This window comes from Parus major, chromosome 1A (assembly GCF_001522545.3).
Source record: "Parus major isolate Abel chromosome 1A, Parus_major1.1, whole genome shotgun sequence".
Lineage (NCBI taxonomy): Eukaryota > Metazoa > Chordata > Aves > Passeriformes > Paridae > Parus > Parus major.
In genome coordinates this window covers 27522006-27546491 of record NC_031773.1, presented here as the reverse complement: position 1 = coordinate 27546491, position 24486 = coordinate 27522006, and the positions used below count along the sequence as shown (strand labels likewise).

At 35.0% G+C, this 24486-nt stretch overlaps 1 protein-coding gene across 1 annotated transcript; it reads left to right on the top strand.

Annotated features, from left to right (window-relative positions):
* Positions 1-1611: 1611 nt before the first annotated feature.
* On the top strand, positions 1612-24246 carry GXYLT1 (glucoside xylosyltransferase 1). The gene is made up of 7 exons (XM_015628708.3): positions 1612-2289; positions 11477-11651; positions 12597-12722; positions 13520-13771; positions 19732-19855; positions 20168-20340; positions 22368-24246. Exons 1-7 carry the CDS (start codon positions 2237-2239, stop codon positions 22527-22529), a joined length of 1065 nt encoding a protein of 354 aa, XP_015484194.1. The 5' UTR covers positions 1612-2236; the 3' UTR covers positions 22530-24246.
* The last annotated feature ends 240 nt before the right edge of the window (positions 24247-24486 follow it).

Genomic DNA, 24486 nt, shown 5'->3' with positions numbered 1-24486 from the left:
ATCATGTAACAATAATAGATGTGAGCAAAATATCCCTCTGTAGTATTGAAGGTGACTATTCCTGTGTGACTAGTAACCTCTCTGAGGTAACAATGACTGTTCCTGTTTGTGAACAGGTACAATGCATCTCCCTAGCTCTGTAAAGCAATTTTTTGTAGTCCAAGCTTTCCTCAAATTTTATTTCAAGTAAAAAAATACCTTAATGAGTGGCATTTTAAATGATCTTATTGTGAATGTCTAGAAGAAAATGTCCAATTATTCCAGTCTCTTAATCCTTTATATGAAAAGCCTTTGGGGAATATGGTAGCATGTGGAAAGACATCTCTCTCAATTGGGAGAGATTGCTGTTGACAGGAGAATGTCTTGAGCTAACATTAGTTAAATTTCATATGTACGTATCCTAGTAACACTTTTGTTTTAAACATGCAGTTTATGAATCAAACCCAAGGCTAATAATCTTGCAAAATGGAATATTGGAAAGGCCTAATGGGTCAGAGAAACAACTTAGCCATTACATCAGATTTGTCTCTTGCCTTGGTAGTTTGGGTAGGATAATACTCAAGACAGCTAAGAAAACTCTTGTTTGGCAGCTCTAAGAGGAGTCCCCTGTAATATTAGCATAGTGAACTTCCAAACCAGAGAATTCTTTTGGAGAGATTGTCTATTAATTTATCCTAAAAGTAATGAGAAACAGTTACTTCAAAAAGCTGGTAGAAGAGATTGTAAAGATTGTTCTTCAGATAAGTGCAAGACCTTACGTGCCTTGAAGTTTTTATAAAACTTCAAAAGCCACAAAGAGTAATGTAAGAAAGAATCTGGCAGAAAGAGCTCATGGTTTTATGCTTTGGTAGAGAGTAGTGCAGATGCTCCTGAAATAGAGTTGCAGTCTATATTTTCGGGTTTTGTACCTGGGTATTTATTTGTGGAGAGCATTCTTAAGTCATGAAATAAAATTACTTGAAAATTCTTGCAAGCACATTTATCTACGGAATATAAGGATTTCCTGTGGTCTACCAAAGAACTGCACCATCCCCCACAGCACGTAAATGAGGCTTTGTGGAACACTGTGTTTACCAGGTCGTTCTTCTCAAGTGTTACAAAAAGCAGAAATTACACAGCTTGACATTTTCTGATGCTACATTAAGCTATTATTGTCTGGTATTTGCAAAACATTGGCCTTTACAGATTTCAGATTACACTTCCAAGATGGTACTGATGAATTTCAAACTTGCAAAGCCAACTTTCAGTAGGGTTCTGAGCTATAGTCCTTAAATACCTTTTCATCAGCAGCTTTTGTGTCGGTTTTCTTCTTGCACGTCTTTCATTCACAGATACAAATTTTCAAAGGAGAATAAACACTACTGGCTTTGTATCACCAGGGCAGGGAGCAGAGAAGGTTGCTCAAGAGAATATCTCTTGCTTTACAATATTCTGCTTACTCATTTCAGATAGTAATTCTTGATGTTGATTTTCTCACCAGAACCTTTGAAATAGACACTTCTGCTTCTTTTTAAAAATATTTTCTATATTGTGGTTGCATAAAATGTAATGGTGAACTACTAAACCCTGTTTTTTTTAGCTGCTAGTGTAGCACTAAGTCAATAAATTGTTAGTCTTGCTGTTAGTATGAAGAAAGAAAATTTGTGAAATGTTGTGATTGTTTCTGTGTTACATTAACCATTTGTTATGAATTCCAATGGAATTCCTTGGTGCTGCTAAGCCCTGTTTTTTATTAAAAATCAGTTTGCACTGACTAGAGTAATGGATGAACGGGGATTGTGTTAAATGGACAATGTAACCTCGAAAATGAAAAGTTACAGTTGCTCCTCTGCTTTGAGTAGATGAAGGTATTGAGAAGGTCAAGTTCTTTCTAGCACTAAGGGTTGTCATTCACTCGTTACCTATAGGCTTAATTTAATCCTAGAACATAGAAGGATCCTCAAAAATCTCATCCCCTCTGTTTTTCTCATTCTGAATTTTGAAGAGGAAAGGCTAAAGGATGTGGGACTATTCTACCTTTAGAAAATACTGATTGGCATCTAATACCTTCTCCTTTGTATTCAAGTTGCATTACATAGCCAGTTTTCTGCCAACTAATTAACTGTTCAACTTATGCTTGAGCTAGGAGACTGTCCACTGAACTTTGCCATAAAATCAGTAACATTTATATAGGTTATTTTTGTCTTATTCTGTTAGGTGTAAGAATTTGTCTGTATCTTTCTGGAATTCCTATTGGATGCTGCCCTCTGATGTTTGTGGAATGAACTGCTTTTGGGAAGCTGCTTTTAGGTAGGATGTTGTTAAATAGTACTTTATTGTTTGATTGCAGACAGATGTAGCTGATGTTTTTTGGCTCTTGAGCAAGGTGGCAAAACAAAATGTCTTGATTATTTCACATGCATTTCACTTGATTATATTATGGTTGCCTTTAGCTGGATTTTTTCTTGTTACGTTACGTTCTGGAATTATAGACTCAAGTGTTACTTGCGTAAGAGTAGATTTTTAAAATTATATTGCTTTGTTAAATAGAAATTTGCTAACATCTGTTAAAAACCTGTCTGAATACAGTCTACAAAGTTAATGATAAATTATTTTCCTAAAATAAAATTTGCTGCACACTAATATCCATGATACAACTTGCAATAAAATGATATACTTAGAAATTACATGTGGATATTTTTTTAATTCAAGTTCCATATTTTGTAGAATTTAGGAAGGTACTTCATCCAAAAGCACTGAAGAGACCATTTTGAATGTTCTTTAACATTTAGTATATGAAGAGTAGACTGTCTCCTTAATGCTGCATCTTTAACAATAAGTTTAAATGTTTTGATGTGATGGCTCAGATGGTTTAGACTGTCACATTATACAAGTAGCTTGAAAGGAAGTAATTCAGGTTATTCTCTAACCAGAGACTGTGATCTATGAAGAGTTATATACTCTTCAGTATATAATTTAAAGTTTTAAGTCAATTTTTCTTGCATTTAAAATTTTGCTGATCATCCTTTGATATGGTTATCTTTTTCTGTTAGTATGAAGATTGAGTATTTCTGGGAAAGGGGGGAAAAAGTTTAGCTTCAACAAGAGTTGGTATTTTTTGAAAATTATGATTGTGGGAAAGGCTGTAGATCCCTTATTCCTCTCTGCCTGTGTGTTGTCAGTGCTTTTTAAGCTCATCAGTTGTCAAGACGTTCCTTAAAGAGGTTACTTAGATTGATTTTTATTCTGCTAGTGAACTTCATCTGCTATTTGAGTCTGATGAGTTTTTCTTGTTGCCATTAGTAGCAATCCATACTGTGTCAATCCATAGGGATTCACCTGACTTTGTTAGGCAGATTTAGCTATCTGAATAGACAGAAAAAACTTTTTTTTCCCTTGCACGCTAGCTTTTGGGAGTTCAGCTTTATGAAGTTTAGCACAGTGGGATAAATCAAATGCTGTTGATAGAGGGTGTAAGGGCTTAGCTCATGCTAGGTGGAGGGACAGGATGTGATTGTATGCTTCATTTAATCCTTGGACATCTGGGCCAGTTTTACACTTGTAGTGCGGAGAGAGGAGAGGTCTTGCTGTCTTCTGACCCCACTAAGCATGAAGAAGTCCAACAAAAATAGCAGGAAGCTTCCTTTCTGGATATTCTGTCAGGCTTGAGGCAAGTGGAACCTTGGAACCAGAAATGGACAAATCCCATGCAGTTTATTTGCACATACCTTAAGCTGTGACTTATATGGAATTCTTAATAGATCAATATGTTTCTGTGAAGACAATTCTGTTGAAGTGTGCATTGATTATGACTTTACTGGATGAGTCCACTTTCATGATGAAATATGGTTCATGGTGAATGCCTAGTGTTTGCAGAATTTCATGTTTATACATTTTGAAATTGGAAGAAAAAAAAGCTGCTTAAATGAGTAAAAGGTGTGTGGTGTTCAGATTAAACATTTCACATTAAGATGGATTGTTTTATCAATATATCACTATTAAATTAATCCCCCTGTTGTGTTGACTTCAGTGCTTGTTGAATTCCTCAGTGAGATGCTCTAAGTTGGAGTGGGCCACCATGCTTCTCCCAAACTTACTCATACTCTGTTTAATAAGTTCACTTGGAGTCAGAAGAGTTTGTGTAAGACAAGAAGTGGGGAAGATGGCTGGGAGAAGGAGAAAAGTGCTTGCTCTTTGGATAGCAGCAATTGCTATCTAGCAATTGCTGGGCCTGTGTCCTAAGCCTCATTTCCCTGTATGGGCTGGAATAACAAAGAATTGCAGTTTGGTTTCAGCTTTGGCTATGAGTTATAATTGTGTTTAATTCACAGACAAAGTGTGTGCATTGTACTGGGTGCACTGAAAAGCTGAAGGCTGCTTCAAGTACGATACTTATGAGTTATGTTCTGGTTTGAAGTAGGATTTTTGGAGGAAGAGGAATGAATTTAATTGCATGCGTGTTTATTAACCACAGCAAGTGAAGTCTAGCATTCTTGATTTTTGAGACAATACCTGTAGGGCCACTTCAAGATTCTTCATGAGGATAGTCTGTTGAAAGCTTTTTCCATAAAGAAGCAACACTGTGGTTCTAAATTGGGTATCTTCTGAAATGGGAAGGAATGATTGTTCTACCATAATAATGTCTTAGGCCAAGTAGTTTCATCCTGGATTGACTTTGTCATAGGTGTGATTGTTACAGTGAGGTACAGAATAAAGCTGAACTATTAAGAGGCCAGGATAAGGGAGAGGGATATAAGGAAAACCTAAGTGTTAATGTATCTGATTGAAATCGGAGGATAGCTAACTTCATTGCTTTTAAACATGCCAACAAAATAGTAGGAATCCCAATGAATTTGCTTTTAACAGACATGGCTGAGTCTGGTTATTAAAATGCACTAATACAAATCTTGACTCTATTTGGGCTGATTTAATTCATGAGAACACTCAATCCATGAGACAGCACTGTTTAACCAGATTTTAAATGAGCTTGTGAATGGAAATTCTGATGTTCTATTCTTGTTCTTTCAATAAACTAACCAAATGAGTTTGTTTAGAAGAGCAGATCATACAGCTGGAATAACTTTGCTAATAGTACAGTCATAAAATTTATCTCAGAGTTAGAATGTCTCCATTTTCCACTGAAGTTTTGAAAACATTGGGAGCTTTTTAAATTTTAAGTACTTTTATTGAAAAATCTTAGCTTATCTCTCTGTTTCTAGCTTGTAATTCCACTTAGCTTTTTTGTCCTGTATATCAGAACCACAGGGATTTGTTTACCCCTGAGATACCTTGGCATAGACAATTTGGAAATGCAGTTTTCTACGTTATTTCCTCTAAATAGCTCTAGTATTAAGTGAAAACTAATGCTGTATGGATTTTTAAGATTCAGTATGAATAGTATGTAATAGATAGATTCAGTATGATAGTATGTAATAGAAATGTTGAGACATACAGAGGACTCTGAAATTTGTGTATATAGACTTCAGTATAAGTCATGCAGTAGTTGAAGATCATTTGAAGCTGATGAACTCTGAACAGGTGCTGGTTCTAACAAGGAATAATGAGGATCTTCATGTTAATCAGTGTAAGATCAATTGTTTTTACTGTATGTGGGAAGGATTTTGTAGCTATCCTGCACCTACATTTTTTCACCACTATTCTGATTATCAGCTTTATTGAGACTGTCATGTCTTGTGCTTGTGGCACAGATTATTTGTTATCTTTCACCTTGACAGAAGAAGCATGAGATTGCTTTTACGTACAGTGGTATAGATTTTACCAGAACTTAAAAAATGCTGATAAAGATAACATGAGGCTCAGATTTTGCATGGTCTAGATGATGCTTTTCTTTTCTGGTACAGTTTTCAAGGTGCTCAGTGTTGTCTAGCTGGTATAGCTGCTTTTATCCTACTGGGACTGACTAGGAGGAAATTCTTAGAGGTCATTACTACGGTAATCTGACCAGGCTGATTTCAGTTGTTGGATCTTGCAGCTTAAGTGGGTTTTAAGTTGTGTTGTCTGCTAAAGTATAAAGTTCCACTAAGTTTTTGGGTATGTTGAGCTTCATGTGGTATGGTTATATTGAGTTGAATTAGTCCTGAAAATAGTCCTGAAAAAAGGAATTATTCTAAACTAGCTGGCTCATTGGAGAATGGGGCTTCTATTTTTATAGTCAATTTAAAATTACTCATATATTGTAACTTCAAACCTAATCTACTAATTGAGTTGGCATTGAGAAGATTACATTGAGAAGGTATCATTAGCATACTTTTACAAAATAAGCTCTTGATTATGGCATGTTTTTCATGCAGTGCTGTAGTAGAACGCTAAGCTAAGTATAAACTAGAATTTTCTTCACTTTCAAATCCAGGTAATGTCTGTAGTTATCTTGATCCTAGTTGTAATAAGTGTGGGAGTGATTTAACAGCTGCATTTTAATCAGTGTAGCTTTGCTGCCTTTTTACTCTGCCTATTTGCTTTGTTTTTTTTCTGGTGACTAACGGCTGCTGGGTTAAGCTTAGTAGTTGATTGATTTAGATCAAACAGGGCATTAAAAGGAAAAAGGATGCCAAAAGTAAGCCATCTGTATTTTAGTAAGCCAACTTACTATTTGATTTTCTGAGGTATATTGTAGTGTCAGCTTTGAAAGAATATAGTTTGATTTTATGAAAATACTTTCCCTGCATAATTTATTGCATATAATTAACATTTTCTATGCTAATTATGAAAACCACTTCTATTACACCAATTTGATGGAACTGTATACAGGATGTTCCTGAGGCTTTGATAGCCTTGCGCCTGTGCTTTCCATGTGTTATGTGAGAATACAGAGAACTTTACCTTTATACAAATACTTTTATACAAATAAAGGTGACCTCTACTACAGTTCCTTGCATCAAGTCTAAAGGACAGAGCTAAGCTTTTTGTGGAGCTGGTGGGTATTTTAGTGCCAATAAAATTAGTGTTGATTTTTTTTCCCAGGAAGTACAGCTGGGATGCTATGAAGGTTCTAGAAAAGTATAACCTGTCAAAACATACTGCTGTAGCTTGCTATCAAATTGCAGCTTCATAATTGTAATTGACCTAGAAATGCTAATTTAATATACCATATGTCATGGTAAACACCTTTAAATATAAGGCAGTTCTTGATAGACATTAGAAAACCTTGTTGTAGCAGATTCACTGAAGATATCCACCTGTGTTCTTCTCTCAGAAGTTATTAACAGCAGAATTAATCAGTATAGAGTGAAAGTCTACACTTGGCACAGAAATACTTCAGGCAAAGGCTTGTACCTGGCCTTTTGCTGCTGCTAAGTAGTGTTCTAAATTATATGTTTTTTACTCAAAATTGTCAAAAGTGGATTGCTTTAAATGTGTTTCCTAAACTCATGGGAGTATGCATGGAGGTTTGTCTCAAGTATTTTGTTTACTTTTACTGTCTCTACCTCTCATGTGTAATTAGTATCCCCACAATAATGAAATTCTCTTATTTCTTCCTAAAGACTCAAATCCGCTGTCATGGCATCCTGCTCAACATCTTTTACTGGGTTACAGGTGCCTTCTTTCTCTTCCATTTTAATTACCAGAGCTTTTCCTTTCCCTGCATTGCTGCAGTTTTTGTTTTTTTTTAATTAGGTGTGTCGAGTTTTCTTTATTAGTCTATCCAACACTCTTAGTAAAATACAGTTTGTATTTCACTCTATTGTTGGTTTTTTCCAAAGTTTTTCACTAGGTTCTCCCACACCAAAAAATGAAGCTATTAGTAATGAGAAATGTGCATATAAAAATATTAATTTGTATTTTTCTGCCTCTCAACAAGTTTTTTGAGAGTATCACCTCACTTTTGAAAGCATCTTAACCCCTTTCAGGACCTGTATTTGAGTTTCACTAAAGGTTCGTATCAGAGCTGTGATACCTGATACCAAACCTGCTCAGGTTCAGACAAGTTACTATTCTTGTAGAATAATATTTATTTTGCTCATTATCAACTCAGCAACTGAACTGCTAAAAAAATTGGTATTGCCAAAAGATCTTGTATCACTTGGTGATAACAGATACTGGACCAATTATCTAATTGAACATGTTTTTCCTTTCCCTGGCTTCCAGTGAGGCAGCTGCATGCCTAACTGCAGTGGAGAAAGATGGGGAGAAGGGTCACAGAGGTGGGAAAAGAAAGGAGTAGTTCAAGGCAGAAAATTGGGGAAGAAATTAGTGGAAAAACTAAAGCCATATAAGCATAATATTGTGGGAGTGAAGCAAGTAACGAAAAACAGAATTAGCTCTGTGGGTGGAACACATTCTCACTGAAGGTGAGACTGCACAGCTCAAGCTGATAAGCTCTGCTGAACAATTCACACTTCATGCTGCCTCTTGCATCAGGATGAGGAAAACAGTGATGAAAGATGCTGGCAGCTGAGGGTTATCAGTAAATAGCATTTAAGGCAGAAGCTGGAGTTTCCCAGCTTCTGCCTTAAAACATCTGATATGTCTCATTCCCTTTGTAGTGGATAGTCCACAGAGGGAATGGTGGTCTGTTCTTTCCAACATTGATGGAGCTTCTTGCTCCATCTGCTCCAGGGATAAAGCTTTAGTTTGGGAATTTATGGATCTGAGTCCAGCTGTTTCCCATTAGGTATGAGCTGAAATGCAGTTTTCATTAGCTTTTTCTAAGTTTTTTTTTATTATTTTTTTATTTTAAGAAATAATTTTTAAGCACAGATTAAAAAAATTGAACTCAATAAATCTGCAACTTACAGAAGAAAGAGGTTGTGTGAACCAAGTGACTGTAAGAGTATTATAACATGATCAGTCCAGTTTTTTGTTGTGTAGCTTGAAATGTTCTTTTATTCACAGAGGTCACTAGATGTAGAAATAATAAAATATAGTCTTCGAATCTTAGTGCATTTTAGAGTTTCTTCAGCATAATTTTTATCATACTTTATTAATGAAAAGCTGTGTGTTACATGTAATTCAGGAGCTTGGCTTTCAGCTATGCAGTTTGTGTAGGTTTTGCCCTTATTTATCACATGACCTTGTAATATCACTGTAGGCTCTCATGACCTCAGGGTTTAATTATTGTAATTCCCTTTTCAGTGGATTAGTGGTGAGGCTAATCTGCTGCTTGCAGCTTGTTCACACTGTGGCAATGTACTTATTTCTGAGTTTAAACTACCCTCATCATATTCAGCTTGTGTTGTTTTTTCCATTACTGCTTACTACATGGTGTAATCTTTAAATTAGCTTTACATATAAAGGTCTGAATGGACATGTTTTGATTGTATTTCAAGATTCTTATTTTTAGTGAGTGTGTGTGTTAACCTGAACTAATTTTCAGATTTTGTTTCAAGATTTATAAAAGGTTTCAATCTTAAAATTAAATAATCTGAATACAGATGTCTGCATATTGGTGTCTATGTCAGGTAGGTCTTAAACAGTCTCTAAAATTGAAACGGCATAGAGGATGATCCAGATGACCAGCCATTTAGTTGCTGAGATGTAAATGGTTGTTGTTAATCAGGAAGCACTTGCATATCCTAGACATCTTTTTAGGACTAATAGACACAAAATGATCTTTGTAGTATGCAGTGTTTTTGGCATCTGGAGATCAGGTAAGATATTCTAGAACTTATTAAGTGTCACTATAGCTATGTTAAAAATGTATTCAAGCCTTAGGTGTTTACTTTGAAATAAGATTAATTACTCTCTATACTCCATAACCTGCTCACTAGATCTCTATTTGCTTTAATGTGACTTTGGACACAGTTCAGGTTAGTATCTTCATTTAAGTGCCCTATTTTGGGTCTAAATCTGACCTATGAGGTCTTTGATCCCTGTGATTTTTAATAATGCCCTGAACCTTGACTTAAGACTGGTTGCATAATCTAACTAAAATTTTATTAATATTAAATTCTTGGCTTTAAGATTGAAAAAAATAAAATAAAAAAAAGGAGATTTTTAATTCCAGGCCATTAAATTCTTTCAAAAGTCAGGATGTTTTTTGTGGCATTAAAATTCAGCAGTTTTATAGAGATAACTTTGCTTATATTTTGCTTTGTGGAAGTGAAAATAATGTGTGTAGCTCTTCTGTGCCTTAAAGAAAAGAGGCATATTTGCATATTATCTATTGAAAATTTAAAGGAAAACTTGTATGTATTTACATGGTTGCATAAATTGGGTGGAGCTTATGTGCTAAGAATCGCATCTGGTAATTTCTGTTTTGATGCATCCCTCTTCAACAAGTTTCTAAGAATGGGTGATTTGTCAAGCATTTCTCTACCACTGTTAGTTTGGTAAAGTCTTTTCTAACTTTTAACTTCAGAATTGGTTTTGTCTGCATAATTTGGCATTAAACATGGAATTTAAATGTTCAGACACTTTTGGTTTTATTGGACCCCTTCTCCCATAATCTGTGCAGACAGCTCAAGTGCATAATATTGTTTTGCAGATGGGCTTTGAGTTGATGTGTGTTTAAAAGCTTTGAAAGCTTTTCTGACTAAATCTGTGAAATCCAGGAGATTTTTTTGTATAACCACTGTGTTTGCCACCAAGCTAACAGTATTTACCTGATAACAGTTCTAGTCTATTATATTAAAATAGTGAAATAATTTTTAAGTGTGCCCTGTATAATACATTCCAGGCACATCTTACCATAACTGTTGCACAAGTGTCTTCAGAAGTAAAGGATTTCCCAGTCCTTGCAATGATCTAGCCTCTAGGACATGGAGAGTGTGTGTGGTCAGTGTACCTGAGGGATTTCCCAGAACCACTGGGAGCACCAGGGCATCCCACAAGGCCATCTGAGCTATTATTTTCCCCCCTCATCCAGCCCACGTTGTACTCCTGCAAGACAGAAGGACAGGAGAAGGCTTCCTGTGTTTTTTCAGTTCTTGGGCAAAGTGCTGAAGGGTGTGTTTGGCAGAAAAGGACTTAGTGGGGCAGAAAATGGATAAAACCCTAGGTCAGTCAAAAATATTCTCAACAGAACTTTGTGAAAGTAGGGATTATTTCACTTTTGCTGTTGAGCTCAACTCTGCCGTATTTGTAATATTTTCCAATGTCTGTTTAGTCCAGGGAAGGGGGGAAAAACTCATGTATAGACTTAATGTGCTGTCAGCCCTTGACATTTTGATGTAATTTCATGTAGTCTTTCTTTTAGCATAGTTACTTTGATGAATTTCCTTGCTAGTAATGAATAGTAAGATTGTAAAGAATAAATGTTTGTGTATGGATCTAGACCTTTTTTTCCTTGTAGGCTTGGATGGTGGGAGTGATTATGAGAAAGATTCAGGTTAAATGTAAGCACACATACGATGTGTAATGCTGTAGTTTGCCTGTTCTGTTGAGATGTACTTTGGTGGTTTAAGGCTGATAAAGGGGATTTTGTTAATTACTTGCTGTAGTAAATAGCAGTTTTTGTTTAAGCCTTAAATAGTAGTTTGATTAATTCTTTAAGACTGTGCTAGAAATAATGTCAAATGAAAAAATATTTTTGTATCAGATATGATTACATGAAAACACATCCTTCTGAGAAAATGCATCTAGCAGTGGTGGCCTGTGGTGAAAGACTGGAGGAGACTGCTACTATGCTGAGATCAGCAATGATTTTCAGCATCAAACCTCTTCATTTTCATATTTTTGCTGAGGACCAATTGCATGGGAGTTTCAAAGACATAGTAAGTATTCAAAAATGTATTCAATCAATTTGTAGCACAATTTCAGTAATACACAGCAGTTCTACTTGTTTGATAGAGTGGCAGAAATGAAGGAGTCTAAAAATAAGGTAATAAGGCATTTGTAGTGTTGGATGGGGATCTTTGAAATTTTTTCTTGTGGAAGAATGCCAGCTGTTTCTCCTAGAAACAGACCAGTACTTTCTGATTTGTCATCTTGAATCTGTTAAATACAAGCCTGGTGTTCTAAACACAAACCAGTTACCTTGTGTGAGTTTATTTAGAGTTGACTTTACAATAAAAAATTAGAGATCTGTCCTTTTTTTGTCCCTGTGCTTACAGCATGAGTCAGTCTTCTATTGTTTAGAGGAAGTGAAACACCAGTTTTTGAATATGGTAGATACAGTTATGTCTAATTTTAGTACATTTCAGTTAGTGAAAATTGCATTATGACTGGAGTAGCAGTTTTAAAAGCTGACAAGGCTATAACTGTGGAGGATTTTACTATTTTTGCGCTTCAAATGCCTTATTAACTGTGACTTTAGTATGTTACAAATGCAAATTTATATACACTTATGCAAACAGTAGCTGTGGCAAATATGCAAACAGTAGCTGTGGCAAATATGGGGTAAGATTAAATTTTGAAAGATTTCATTGGTGTTTGTTCTGTGATAATTAGTTTAGAGGGTTTTAATTCATATACTTACTTTTTGTAAATACTGATTTATTTTGCTTTCTCTTGCTTTTGAATGTGATCTGATATGTTTTCTTCATAGTGGCCTGCAGGTGCCACTTTTGTTCAAGTCTTTTGATTAGCTGACAAATTCTTGGATTTCTATTATGGAAAAGAGTCATTGCACTTGTGTTCAAGTATCAATTTGAATGATGAATTGGGTTTTCTTGATAACAGAATTGAAGTAATTTTTGTGATTTCTTATTTTCACATAGCTTGATGAATTCCCCTATGAAGGAAAAGTTAATTACACATTATATCCAATAACATTTCCATCTGAGAGTGCAGCAGAATGGAAGAAATTGTTTAAACCATGTGCTTCACAAAGACTGTTTTTGCCAGTAAGTTACTTTGTAATAAGACAATCCAGAAGTCTGTTTATGAAGCATCAAACTGTCCTTGTTAATATGATTTATGTTTGGTTTTAAATGAAGAACTACTACTATTCCTTAAAGTTACTTTTATGATATCTGAAAAAACCCTCTGAATTTAACGTTCTTCTGTGGCACTAGTACCCTTTGGAATAAAAGTCCTTTTCTCGATGCATTATGGCACAGTATCCTCAGAAAGAGGTTTAGCTCATGTCACCATCTCAGAGGTAAGATGGATTTACCATACCTCATCTCCTCACACAGTTGGAAATTCTCCTGCATGCGTGGGTCTGAGAAGTCTTAGAGAAAAGGAAACAATAAATGGGCTATTGTTGCCAGTGTTATGTGCATATGCTCAACTAAAACTGTTAAGAAAGCATACTTCAGGCTTGGTGAATTAGAGCAGTGGGAGCTGTCTCCCAAAGACAGGCTCTTAATGCTTGTTTGATTAGCTGCATGGGAGCAGGAGCAAGAGAGCAGCTCCTGTTAAAGTTACACCTGGTTTCCACCTACTCCTAAGGAGCCCTGACATAAAAAATGTAGAATGAGTGCCTTTGCATTGCTGTTCTATATAAAACTTATTTCTCTCTACAAAAATTCTTTAAAATGTGAGAAAAAGAAATGATGACAAGTTTATTGACTGCAAACTGTCAGTGTAAAGTGAATTTATTTGCATATGACAAAAATTCGTTAAAACTTTCTTGTGTTTTATGAAGAGAAATTCAATAAAACTTAAAATCCTGGTTTTAAATTTCTTTCCCTCACAGTTAATCCTCAAAAATGTGGATTCCCTACTCTATGTTGATACTGACATCTTATTTTTGAGGCCTGTTGATGATATTTGGTCTTTTCTGGGAAAGTTCAACTCCACACAAATTGCTGCCATGGCACCAGAACATGAAGAGCCTCGTATTGGGTGGTATAATCGTTTTGCTAGACATCCCTATTATGGAGTAACTGGAATTAATTCTGGAGTCATGCTAATGAATATGACACGTATCAGAAGAAAATATTTCAAGGTATGTGTGTTGCCTCAATTGCATTTTCAGGGGATTTCCATATTTTAATTCTATTTCTATTTCATATTCATATGTACTTTTCAAAATTTTTTTTTCAGTAATTGTAATAATGCTCTCAGGGTACACTGTTTAAAATAGTATCTATTTTTAAATGTCATTCAATGTAAGCCTTGAATTTCACATGTGCTTGATTGATTTAAGTTTTCTTAGTTCTGTGAAATCCTTTGACTTGATACAATTTGCTGGGAATTACATTTGCCAATAGATATGCCCACATTATTTCTTCACTACAGGCATCCCAGAAAAACAATTATTGTCAACTTGTAAAATGTGTGTAGGTGTATGACCAGGAGATGGTGCTAAAACATTTCATAAGTTGCTGAAAACGAAGATTTCCAAATTTTGATCTTTTACATTGTAGCCAAGTGATTATCACCCTAAGTATCATTTTATTTGCTTTGAAGTCCTAGCTTTTGTAAACAAAGAAGTTTGTCATGAAAGTAGCTACTACTACATGCATGGAAGCAATGCACAGTGCAGTAGAAATGGTCATTGGTTCTCAGACTTGAAGTTCTTTCTTAATGTACTTGAAACACAAGTACAAAAGCAGTGCTATGTGATTATGCTTGGGAGACAGTGCATCTCTGCTTAAGACAAGCTTGATTAGGGAAAAATAATCATGCAGTCAAAAATTTCTGGAAGATGCATCCATAAGAAGAGCAATATGAACTTGCAGTAGACATTAATTCCCCCCCCCATTTCCAGTGTAATAAGCAGCTTTCATCCTAGCATTCTTGATATATATTTTCTTGAAGGAAGTTCAGAGAATTTAAGAGAAATGGAGAATAGATTATCTCAGTTGTATTTAAAAGTAGAAAGTTATAGTAGCTGTAGTATATGGCTGCAGTTTCTCCAAGAAAACTCCTCAATCATATATATATATATATATATATAAAATCAGTGAAATCTTGCATTGTCTAGTTTGTTTGTTTTACTGATGATAGCAGATGGAGAAATAAAAATACAGAAAAGTATAAAGACAAAAACATGGGATTGAAAGCTACATGTATCTTAAGCACTGACAGTGCATTTCTGTATAGTGATTTATTTTCAGTATGGTAAACACTAAGATAAAGTTGGTCTTTTATTTGTACTGTACCAGAATTCTGGATTGGCATCTCAGTACAACTTAGGTTATCAATTAATTGAAAACTTTATGCATTTTTGGAAGAATTGAAGTTCAAATTTTCAGAAGCATACAGATTATGTAGGTTACTAAAATTGTCAATAAAATGAACTATAGTTTTCTAGAGGACAACATGAAGTCCTGTCTGCTTAACACTTAAAACTGGTGTTTTTAAATGTGTCTTTATATACTTAAAATATAAGATTTAATTAAGTGAAATAATACATGAGTATTTTGAAATTCAAAATGAAACACTTCACTTTCCCTTGATTCTAGAGGGCTAGAATATTTTTTTCTGTGATTCTGTGAGATCTGGGCTAAGAGAGTGCTGAGCAGGGGAACCATTTAGTTTATTCTGTCTCAGTACCTAGAGTGTGGTCCCAGAAGCTTGCAGAGCATCACAGTGCTCAAATATGCACAAGCTATATTACAACAACTACTGTTTATGGAAACTTGCAGAGACTGATGTTTTCATCTTCACGTTCCTTGAATGTCTTTATAAAGAGATAATTGGTCAATAGGAAAAATTGCAGACATCAAAACAAAACTTGGAAAAGGATTTAGTGCAGCTGAGTCTATACACAGATTGTATGACTTTAGCTTGTGATTGATAGCAAAGGAGCTACTATTCCCAAACCTTTGGAAAAAAGGTAGACCAAATTCAGGGGTAGGGACTGTCCAATACCCCTTGCCAGTGACACTGCAGATGCTTTTGTAACTTAAAGGTAATAGTTCCATTGTGTCCCATTAATTATTTCAGTGAAATACAGTGGAACTAGAAAATGCTTCATTATGTTACGGGAAGGTGTGAATTTGTTTATATTCTTTCAGGAGGCTTAAGGAGTATATAAGTTTTGGGAAGTTTTTTAGCTTTTTAGAGATGTCTGTTGACCTTTTTGCACAATACTGTAGTGCTAGAGCATTTGTCTGAAGTGAAAGTTTTTGGATCAGGATATTCCTCCAGTGCTGTGGATTTAAAACTGTGGGTGCTTTGTCTGTTGTAGCCCAAATTACAAGCTGGGCCGCTTGAGGCCTTTAAGCATCTTTCTTCTGTTGTCACATTGATTTTTAAGAGTCAGAAAGATCCAGAGGATGGATAAATAAAATATAGAACCAGAGACTTTAGCCAATGGTTATAATGTTAATCTGGGTAGCAATAACTGTAGTTCCATGTACTGCTCCAGGATTAAGTCATATATTATCCACTTACCTATTCGAGCCTCAATCTTCTCAGGACTGTCAGGTCAGGCTATTTCAGACAAGCATCCCAGCTCCTTGGCTGTTGGTAGTGCCTAATGGATGTCTGGTCCTATCTCATTTGTCCTGTGTGTTGTGAGTACAGCACAAATACATGCACTAAATGCACACATGTGTATGCTTGTATAGAGTTACATGTGCATGCACAGAGGTGTTACTGAATGCAGTGTGGTCATTATGCTGCATAACTGCACCTGAGCCTAGAATTCATAATGAAGCTTCTGATGGTTAGTGCCTTCATGTTGTCTCTGCTAAGCAGCAGTTAGAAAATGGGAATGTAAAGCATTCAATACTATTTAGGATATGGAAAAGGTAATAGTAGGTGACATTTTTTGTGTATGTATACATATAGATGTAGATTTTTTTTTTTTAAACTGGGAGAGATATATCAAATGCTACAGGTACGGTGCTTTTTAACAAAAAGACTGATGAGGCAATGTGAATAGAGAGGAATGACTTCTGTCACATTTATTAAGAAGGTTAGTTGTGATGCCTGAGATGCAGGCAGCCAAGGAAGGGAACAAGCTCTTAGAAAATCAAACAAGCCCCAAATAAATTAACTTCAGATAGAGTGTGTGAAGTAGAGGTTCATGGGTATGCTTTAGGGGAAAAAACCCAAACTTCACAAAGTTCACAACCTTTTTTTCCATTCATTGTTGCTTAGGGCTGTAGTTATAAGAAATATGGTGAGCCTGCACAAAACCAAATTACTTTTAAAAGGGAGGTTCCTGTCTCTTACTAGCTGCTTTTCTCTGCTTTACTTATTTACTTGGTAATAGCCTTTGGTGTTTGGTCCTTTCTGTGATTCAGTTCAATTTGCTAACAGTAGAAAAAAGAAATCCTTGTGCTGGCTTAGTGAAGTACATCAGCTTACATAAACATGCAGTAAATGTTAGCACTACACTGTTAGTGCAAGAACAGGGTAAAATCATTTAAGTAGGATAGGGCTGGCTCTCCCTTAGGATGAAGGAAATTTAAATTGGTCAGCTGTTTGTGGGACACAGCTGCAGTTTCTTTAGATATTGCTGTGTGATTTGAGAATTTTTCCTTAGTTTTATATTTTCTTCCTAGAATTTAAAAAAAAAGTAAAGGCTAAATGTGACGGTTTTCTAAAGTCTGGCTTCAGCCTTGGCCAGGCAGAAGTTTTCTGGTACAGAAATGAGGAATCACCAAGCTAAACAGACAAAAAACCAATCCAAAATGTCAGAAAATAGTTTGATATTCCTGCATATATTTTGTTCTTACACATTTTCTTCTGCTCAAGTCAACTAAATTTTGAGAGTTCTTAAGAACCTGTGTCAGTTTGATGTTCTCACAGAAATGCCTACTATCATTTGGGGTTTTTTTCTCAAATGGCTAACATTCTTTGAATGTTGTGGAATACTGCAAAGAAGGCTTTTATTCTGGAAATTTTAAAATTATTGTAGCATTTTCTCTTAGGGTTTTTTACTTGAGTAACCTAGAAAAAACAGTTCTATCAGCATCCTACTTCTTGGGCTGTTTCACCTCCCTGCAAGTTAGAATAGAATATTTTAAAGAAGGAAAACAAGTATTTAAGTAGTTTCTCTTGCTCCTACACTGGTGTCATTATATATCACTGCTATTTTATTAATATATAGCTCTTTTCTATTTATGCAAAGGTTATGGAAATATTACAATTTCCAGTTCTTAAATCTGACAGCACTATTTGTCAAGTAGTATTGCTTCTAGACATGCAGCTATGTGATGCATGCTTTCACCTGCTTTGCATCTTCTTGGGATGCAAATCCTCTGGGTTTCTCTGCTCTTAAAACTCTACAAGTGGAAAAGAAAATTCTATTAAATAATGACTTTAACAATTCAAACTTCTATTCGTGTGTTGCTCTAAAACTATATTTGTTACTGTATATTCTCATACCATGATTTGCCTGCTATGAGTGAGCTAATTTAATTCTGTTTTTAATTCTTAACATTTTCTCTAAACTTAAAACTTAGGTCAGTATTCTGTGAATTGAAATTTCAACTGAAGGAATAATCTTTACTGGCTGTGATTCAGTATTTATTTGCTTTTTTGGATGGTTTTAGCTTAGTGTTAAAGTCTGTATTTTACTTTGCATTGAATCTAATGATAATTCTTACTAGTGAAGAATTTTCTTGTGCATTTCTTATGCCTGGGCTCATTGAATACTCTCAGGCAATAATAATCATAACTTTTTTAGGAGAGAAGGGACTGTAAATATTCTTTTTGGCTTTTTGCATAATATAAGGTATAGGTATTTTTTGATATTCTTGTCTGAGATCTTGTAGTATTTCTTGGTTTAGTCTTCAGTTCTGAAAGCCCTTCATATTTGATTGCTGAAATGATTTGAGGGAAGAGTAAGAACTGAACTGCAATTTTGTGCACTTTCTACATTGTCAGTGTAAAGCTCAGAGAAAGAAGTCTTTGATATTGTAAATCTCAAACTGAGTATTTTGCTCTGGGTAATCTGTCTCTTAACATAATATTCCTGTATGCAAATCCCAAACTATACTGGAGTTTTAGTAAGAGTTTTTTTTAACAACTTGCTTAAAAAGAGGCAAGGATGCAATGCTTGTACTTGTTCAGGAATTTTCTCTTTATGGGATTTACTGTAATTCCATCCACAATCTCAAAATTGGGAAGTGCAGGGTACAAAGTGAGCAGCCTTTTTCCTTTTCTGTTCTAGTTGACCTTAAATAAGGTGTAAAGATAAGAGATTAGCTTTAGACTATGCAACCATTTAAACTGCAGATTTGAATCCTTTTGTTAATATGGAATTCAGTGTAGGCCAATTTACTCCAAGTAGCTGCTCCTAAACCAGAACCTTAGAAGAACTCCTTTTGTTTTGAAGTGATTCTGCTAAATGAAGTGTTTGGGAATTTGCTAGCAGCTGTTGTTTTGGTTCTTACTGATTTTTGCTAGTTGTCCTGTCCTGTTGATGTGGAAATTCAAGTTCAGTGACAATAAGTTCAATTTGATGAAAATGCTTCTGAAAACCTTTGAAGGATTTTTGTATTTTTGTGCACTGCTTTGTGGCCAGAATTTTTTACCTGTATGTGTTTGGAACCATTTAAAAATTAATTTTATATTGAACTGGTTTGAATTTTTGCAGTTAGCATTAGAACCTCTGTATATTATGATTCTGTGATAAAGAGAGAAATTGCATGAAGTGGAGATATTTAAATACTCCCCATCTGCTTGCTGCATGACTTAAATGCAATTTTAGTGTTAGGTCCTACTGCTGTATAAAAAATCCCTTGCTATTTATAGAATTCTTGGTTCAAGATGTTAGAGGAAATTTTTCAGTAAGTTGATTGAGAAATAAATTGAGAAAAAAAACAGTTTGGAAATGTCCCTATAACTAATTTCCTTAGATAGGCTTGGTGGTTTAAAAGAAAAAAAAATACATCTGGGATTTTTACCTTTGAAGTGCAAGCTACTGTGACTCTGTAAGGCATTTCCTTCTCTATAGATAAAACTGTCCTGAATGTGTATTGTTTTGCTTTGTTTTGTTTATAGAATGATATGACGCCAGTCAGGTTACAATGGGGAGAAATTCTGATGCCACTACTGAAGAAATACAAGTTGAATATAACGTGGGGTGATCAGGATCTATTGAACATTATGTTTTTTCACAATCCAGGTAAATCCACACTGATTTTCAGTCTAACACTGTGATCTTTTCCATGGGAAAAAAATATCCAGGGAAAAAAACAAGGAAAATATTCAATTAGCAGGCTTTTGGGTGAAAGCTTTCAAGGGGCTATTCAATTCTTTAATTCTCTGAAAGCATTTGAGAGACAGTGCTGAAGCTTGCTAGAGTGTAATTAACTTCAAGATTTCAGAAGATCTGTACAGAAATTTATAAAGCTGTCCTAAATAAATAAAGAGAAGATTGGTTTATTGCCTGAAACAATTTTGATACTTAACCCAGAGCTCTCATTTTTCCACGCAGAAAGTCTTTATGTCTTTCCTTGCCAATGGAACTACCGGCCTGACCACTGCATCTATGGAAGCAATTGTAAGGCAGCTGAAGAAGAAGGTATATTTATTCTTCATGGAAATAGAGGTGTTTACCATGATGATAAACAACCGACTTTTAGGGCTGTCTATGAAGCAATAAAAAATGTAAGTGATTTTTGCATTGTACTTGTTATTCTTTCATGTATGTTTATCTATAGTGGTACAAGTATTTTGTAGGTATGTTCATATCCATCCTCATTGCAACAAAGTAATTTTTTTCTCTCTTAAGTAATGTCAAGTGTTTTATCACTTTTTTTTCTCCTTTATTGTTTGGATGGAGTTCCAATATATTCCTGTTTTGATGAGCATCTTTTTAAACAGAGTATAGACTATATCTAGGTTAGGATTCTAAGACAATGCCTCTAATTGTCAGTGTTTATTTAAAAGGCTTTATTCTCATTTATTTAATAAATCACCCGATAAACTGTTTCCATGAGCACTTAGACATCTTAGAATATCTGAATAGGAAGGAGCCAACAAGGATCATTGAAATCCAAATACCTGACCCTGCAAAGGACCATCCCTGAGAGTCACACCATACACCTGCGAACATTGTCCAAATCCTTGCACTGTGCCATCAGGCCTCATGCTGTGACCACTTCCCTGGGGAGCCTGTTCCAGTGTCCAGCCACCCTCTGGGTGAAGAACCTTTTCCTGATATCCAGCCTCAACCCTCCCTGTCCCAGCTTCAGGCCATTCCCTCGGGTGCTGTCACTAGGCACCAGGGAGCAGGGAGCGGTGCTCTCCTCTTCCCCTCACCAGGAAGTTGTAACTGCAGTGAGGCTTCCCCACAAGGCCCTTCACCATCTTTGTAGTCCTCCTTTGGACACTATTAGCTTTATATCCTTCTTATATTGTGGTGACCAAAACTGCACAGACTACTTACTCAAGGTGGGGCCACACAAGCGCAGAGCAGAGAAGGACAGTCTTTTTCTCCAGGCTGAACAAGCCATCACGAGAAGCTTCATTTTTCTGGAGATTTTAAAGTGCAGAAAAAATCCCTTCTTCCCAAAGTTTGTTTGTATTTACTGCAATGCTTTAATTCCTAATTGTATCTAGAATTGGATTGTAAAAAAAAAAAATTATATACTATGTTTTGACCTTTTCCAGAAATTCAGTGTATTAATATGTTGCTGTTCCTTTAAATACTAAGCACAGTGACTTTGTTTCATTCTGCAGATAAGTCATCTAATAAATAGTTTATCACTACATCAGTATACTCACTGAAGAGCTGTAAAACTTAGCACTGATGCACATTTTAATGTAGCAGGCTACTGTGTGTGTATAACCTACAAAAATCAAGAGTATATTTTAATGTTGCTTTATTACATGTTGTCATATAGATATAAAAATGAAGAAAAGTACTTTTGGGGGTCTGAGACTACATTGCAGGGAAAGTGATTGTATTTCCATAAAAATATTACTTCTTTGTTTCCTTTGAGTATTGTCAAAAATAGAAGAAAAAATTATTTCCCTTTATTTATGATCCTATTTTATACATGAACATGTCAGAGAAAGTATGTAAACCACTACTGATTCAATGGTAATAAGATAAACAAAATTATGTTACTTCAAAATGCTGTTTTAACTTATCATTTGTTTATAAAAAACATTGCAGTGTTGAGCTAATGATAACTTTATTTCATGCTTGTGTTATACGTGGTATGTGTTTGACCATTATTCAGTTTAATGAAACTTCACCACTTTTTATACTGCTGTTTCATTATAATTTGATAAGAATTATATTACTTAAAGGTTATATGTCATTTGAGAAAGTTACCATAAAGAAAAAAAAAATAAAAAAATATCCAGAAATCATTTTAGAGTTGTAGATTTTTAATTGGATAAGGCAATTTTAAATTTCCTCCTTGTCTGTGTGTTCATTTGCTTAACATTAAAAAAAAAATCTTAGGTTTATTGAAAGTATGAGAGTATATTTCTGTAATTTAGAGGTGTTTTTAAATTACTGCATTCAGAGGCACTCATGAGTTCTTAAATAATGAATATTTAATAATATAAATAAACCTTTAAACAGCAAATATCATGCTGAAAATAATTTTTATAAAACTCTTATACCTCTGATTAATGACAATCTTCCATATTAACCTTAAATTTTCTTAACCTCTTTACAGTATTCCTTTGGAGATGACCTGGTTCATTCACTGCTGCAGCCCCTAGAATGGGAATTACAGAAAACCACGCATACATACTGTGGAAGAGTATACAAAGTATTCATAAAGCAGCTAACAAAAAGCATAAGAGACTTGCATGCCAGAAGATCAAAGGGAAGGTGATTTTTGACTCCTAGCTGTCACATCAAGAGACTGAATTAATATAGCTGGTCAACAGGTGCAAGAATTCTATTACAGCTTGAATGGGCTCTTAATGTGCCCAGAAAAAAAGGTTTACTAGCATACATAAAAATGAAGAAAATATTCATGTAATGAAGAACAAGAACTTTTTTTTCTGCAAAGGTGACTTTTTGGTTTTCTGAAGTTTAATCAGTGCTAGTGTTTGTCTCATGTCTGATGATTTGGGTGTTACTGACTTCTATGATCAGTACTTTTAGTCTGCATAATTCAGTTATCTAATGATAAATGAGCAAGGAAGAAATGAAGATGGCTCTCTTTGGGAGTGTACCTCATATATTGTCTAAAATTCTCTTAAACTGTGAATGTAGCAATAACTGAGTCAGCAGCACTAACCTCACTTTAAAGGTGTGAGCCTTTATGTAAACAAAGTTGTTTACAAGTGCAGAAAATACTCTCTTGTCAAAGAAGTGTATTGTAATCATTGACAATCTGTATGTGCCTTTATATGTTCATCTCTTACATGTTGAAGTACTGTTTTGACAATCTTGTTTCGTTTATCTCAGATGTAAACTGCACACTATAAATATGACTTTGAGAAATTAATTACTAGTATGTGATACTAGTTTTCTCTGTTAGTAAATACAGAGGTTTTATATTAAAAATAATTTTTTTCAACAATTAGTAGAGCTATTAGCACCAAAAGGTAGAGCAGAACTGAGGGGGTTTTAAGTAAAAATCCAGTTTGAAGTTGCTTCTTACAATACTTCTCAAAAATTTCATGGTTTTGCAGCTTTATAGGGCATGTTGGGAGTAGAAAAAAAGCCCAATGGTGGAAAGCTCTTGCTCTTGTATTTCCATACCAGGAATTATTACCTGATGATTGTTGTAGAGTAGGTAGTACCTAAAAGTGAAGAGCTGTAGTAAGAGTCCTGATACTTCATCAGACTGTGTAGTAGTTGGGTTTTTTAGAGAATATATCCTGTTAAAATATTTTTTTAATAAATGGCTTTAAAATAGTTTTGGGGCAGACCCTTAACTACATGAATGCATTACTGTCGATAGGCTGATAGTGATTTGCAGCAGGTAAGGATTAGGTTTCCTCCAATTATCTTAGTGAAATTAAGTAATAAAAACTTTTTTCTTCTCCAGAGAAAACCATGAAGGGCTGAATTCTAGTGTTACAGTGAATTATTTAAACTTGCATGGTATGAAATGTATTTGTAAAGTATGTATTAACTTAGATAACCTGTCTAAGTGAGATGAAGTCTTCATAAAGTGAGCTTTTGGATTCCAGGAAAGTTCCTGTGTGTCGAACATGGAGGATCCACTCACTGACTTGCACCTTCATCCCAACCCGATTTTACAAGCTTAATTTTTGTAGCTGTTTCCTTGTCAAAGGTAGACTGGCTCTGACTTCCAGATCCATGTGAGCTGGACAAACGCTTTAGCAGTACAAAAACAAACTTCACTGTCAGCAGAGTTTGCATCCTGCTTCTAATTTCCCTGCAGGCTCAGGGTATAAATTTTTGGAATGGAATCTGGGAAGCAGTCTGCCTGTCATGTAGGACTCTTTTCCTTGCTTTGTAACCTTTTGAAACCTGAAAATGTAGAAATCTCTGTGAAGGTGAATACTGTAACTGACTGATTTTACAATATGCAGTGCATTATTTTTTTACATAAATACTGATTTTTATATCAATTTGTCTTCATCTTTCCTTTTTACTTGTACCATGTGTTTGTATTTTAAAAAATCTTTCCACTTGTGTTTTGTGTTTGTCTTTGCAGAAATTTTCAGTTTTAAATTTTAATATGTTGTAGGCATGTCAAGATACTCTTAAAACCTAATGGGCCATTTAAGAAAAAAATTGGGGAATGTAAACTTCAGCATCAATTTTTCCACTTAAATTTCAAATTTTGTGGGGGAGTAGAACAAAAAGAA

Bases quoted from the DNA above. Each gene is read 5' to 3' on its own strand.
- GXYLT1 (XM_015628708.3), top strand. From the start codon at position 2,237: ATGCTGCCCTCTGATGTTTGTGGAATGAACTGCTTTTGGGAAGCTGCT. The intron at 11,652-12,596 runs GTAAGTATTCAA...ATTTTCACATAG, and splicing joins ATGGGAGTTTCAAAGACATA to CTTGATGAATTCCCCTATGA. The intron at 13,772-19,731 runs GTATGTGTGTTG...TTTTGTTTATAG, and splicing joins TCAGAAGAAAATATTTCAAG to AATGATATGACGCCAGTCAG.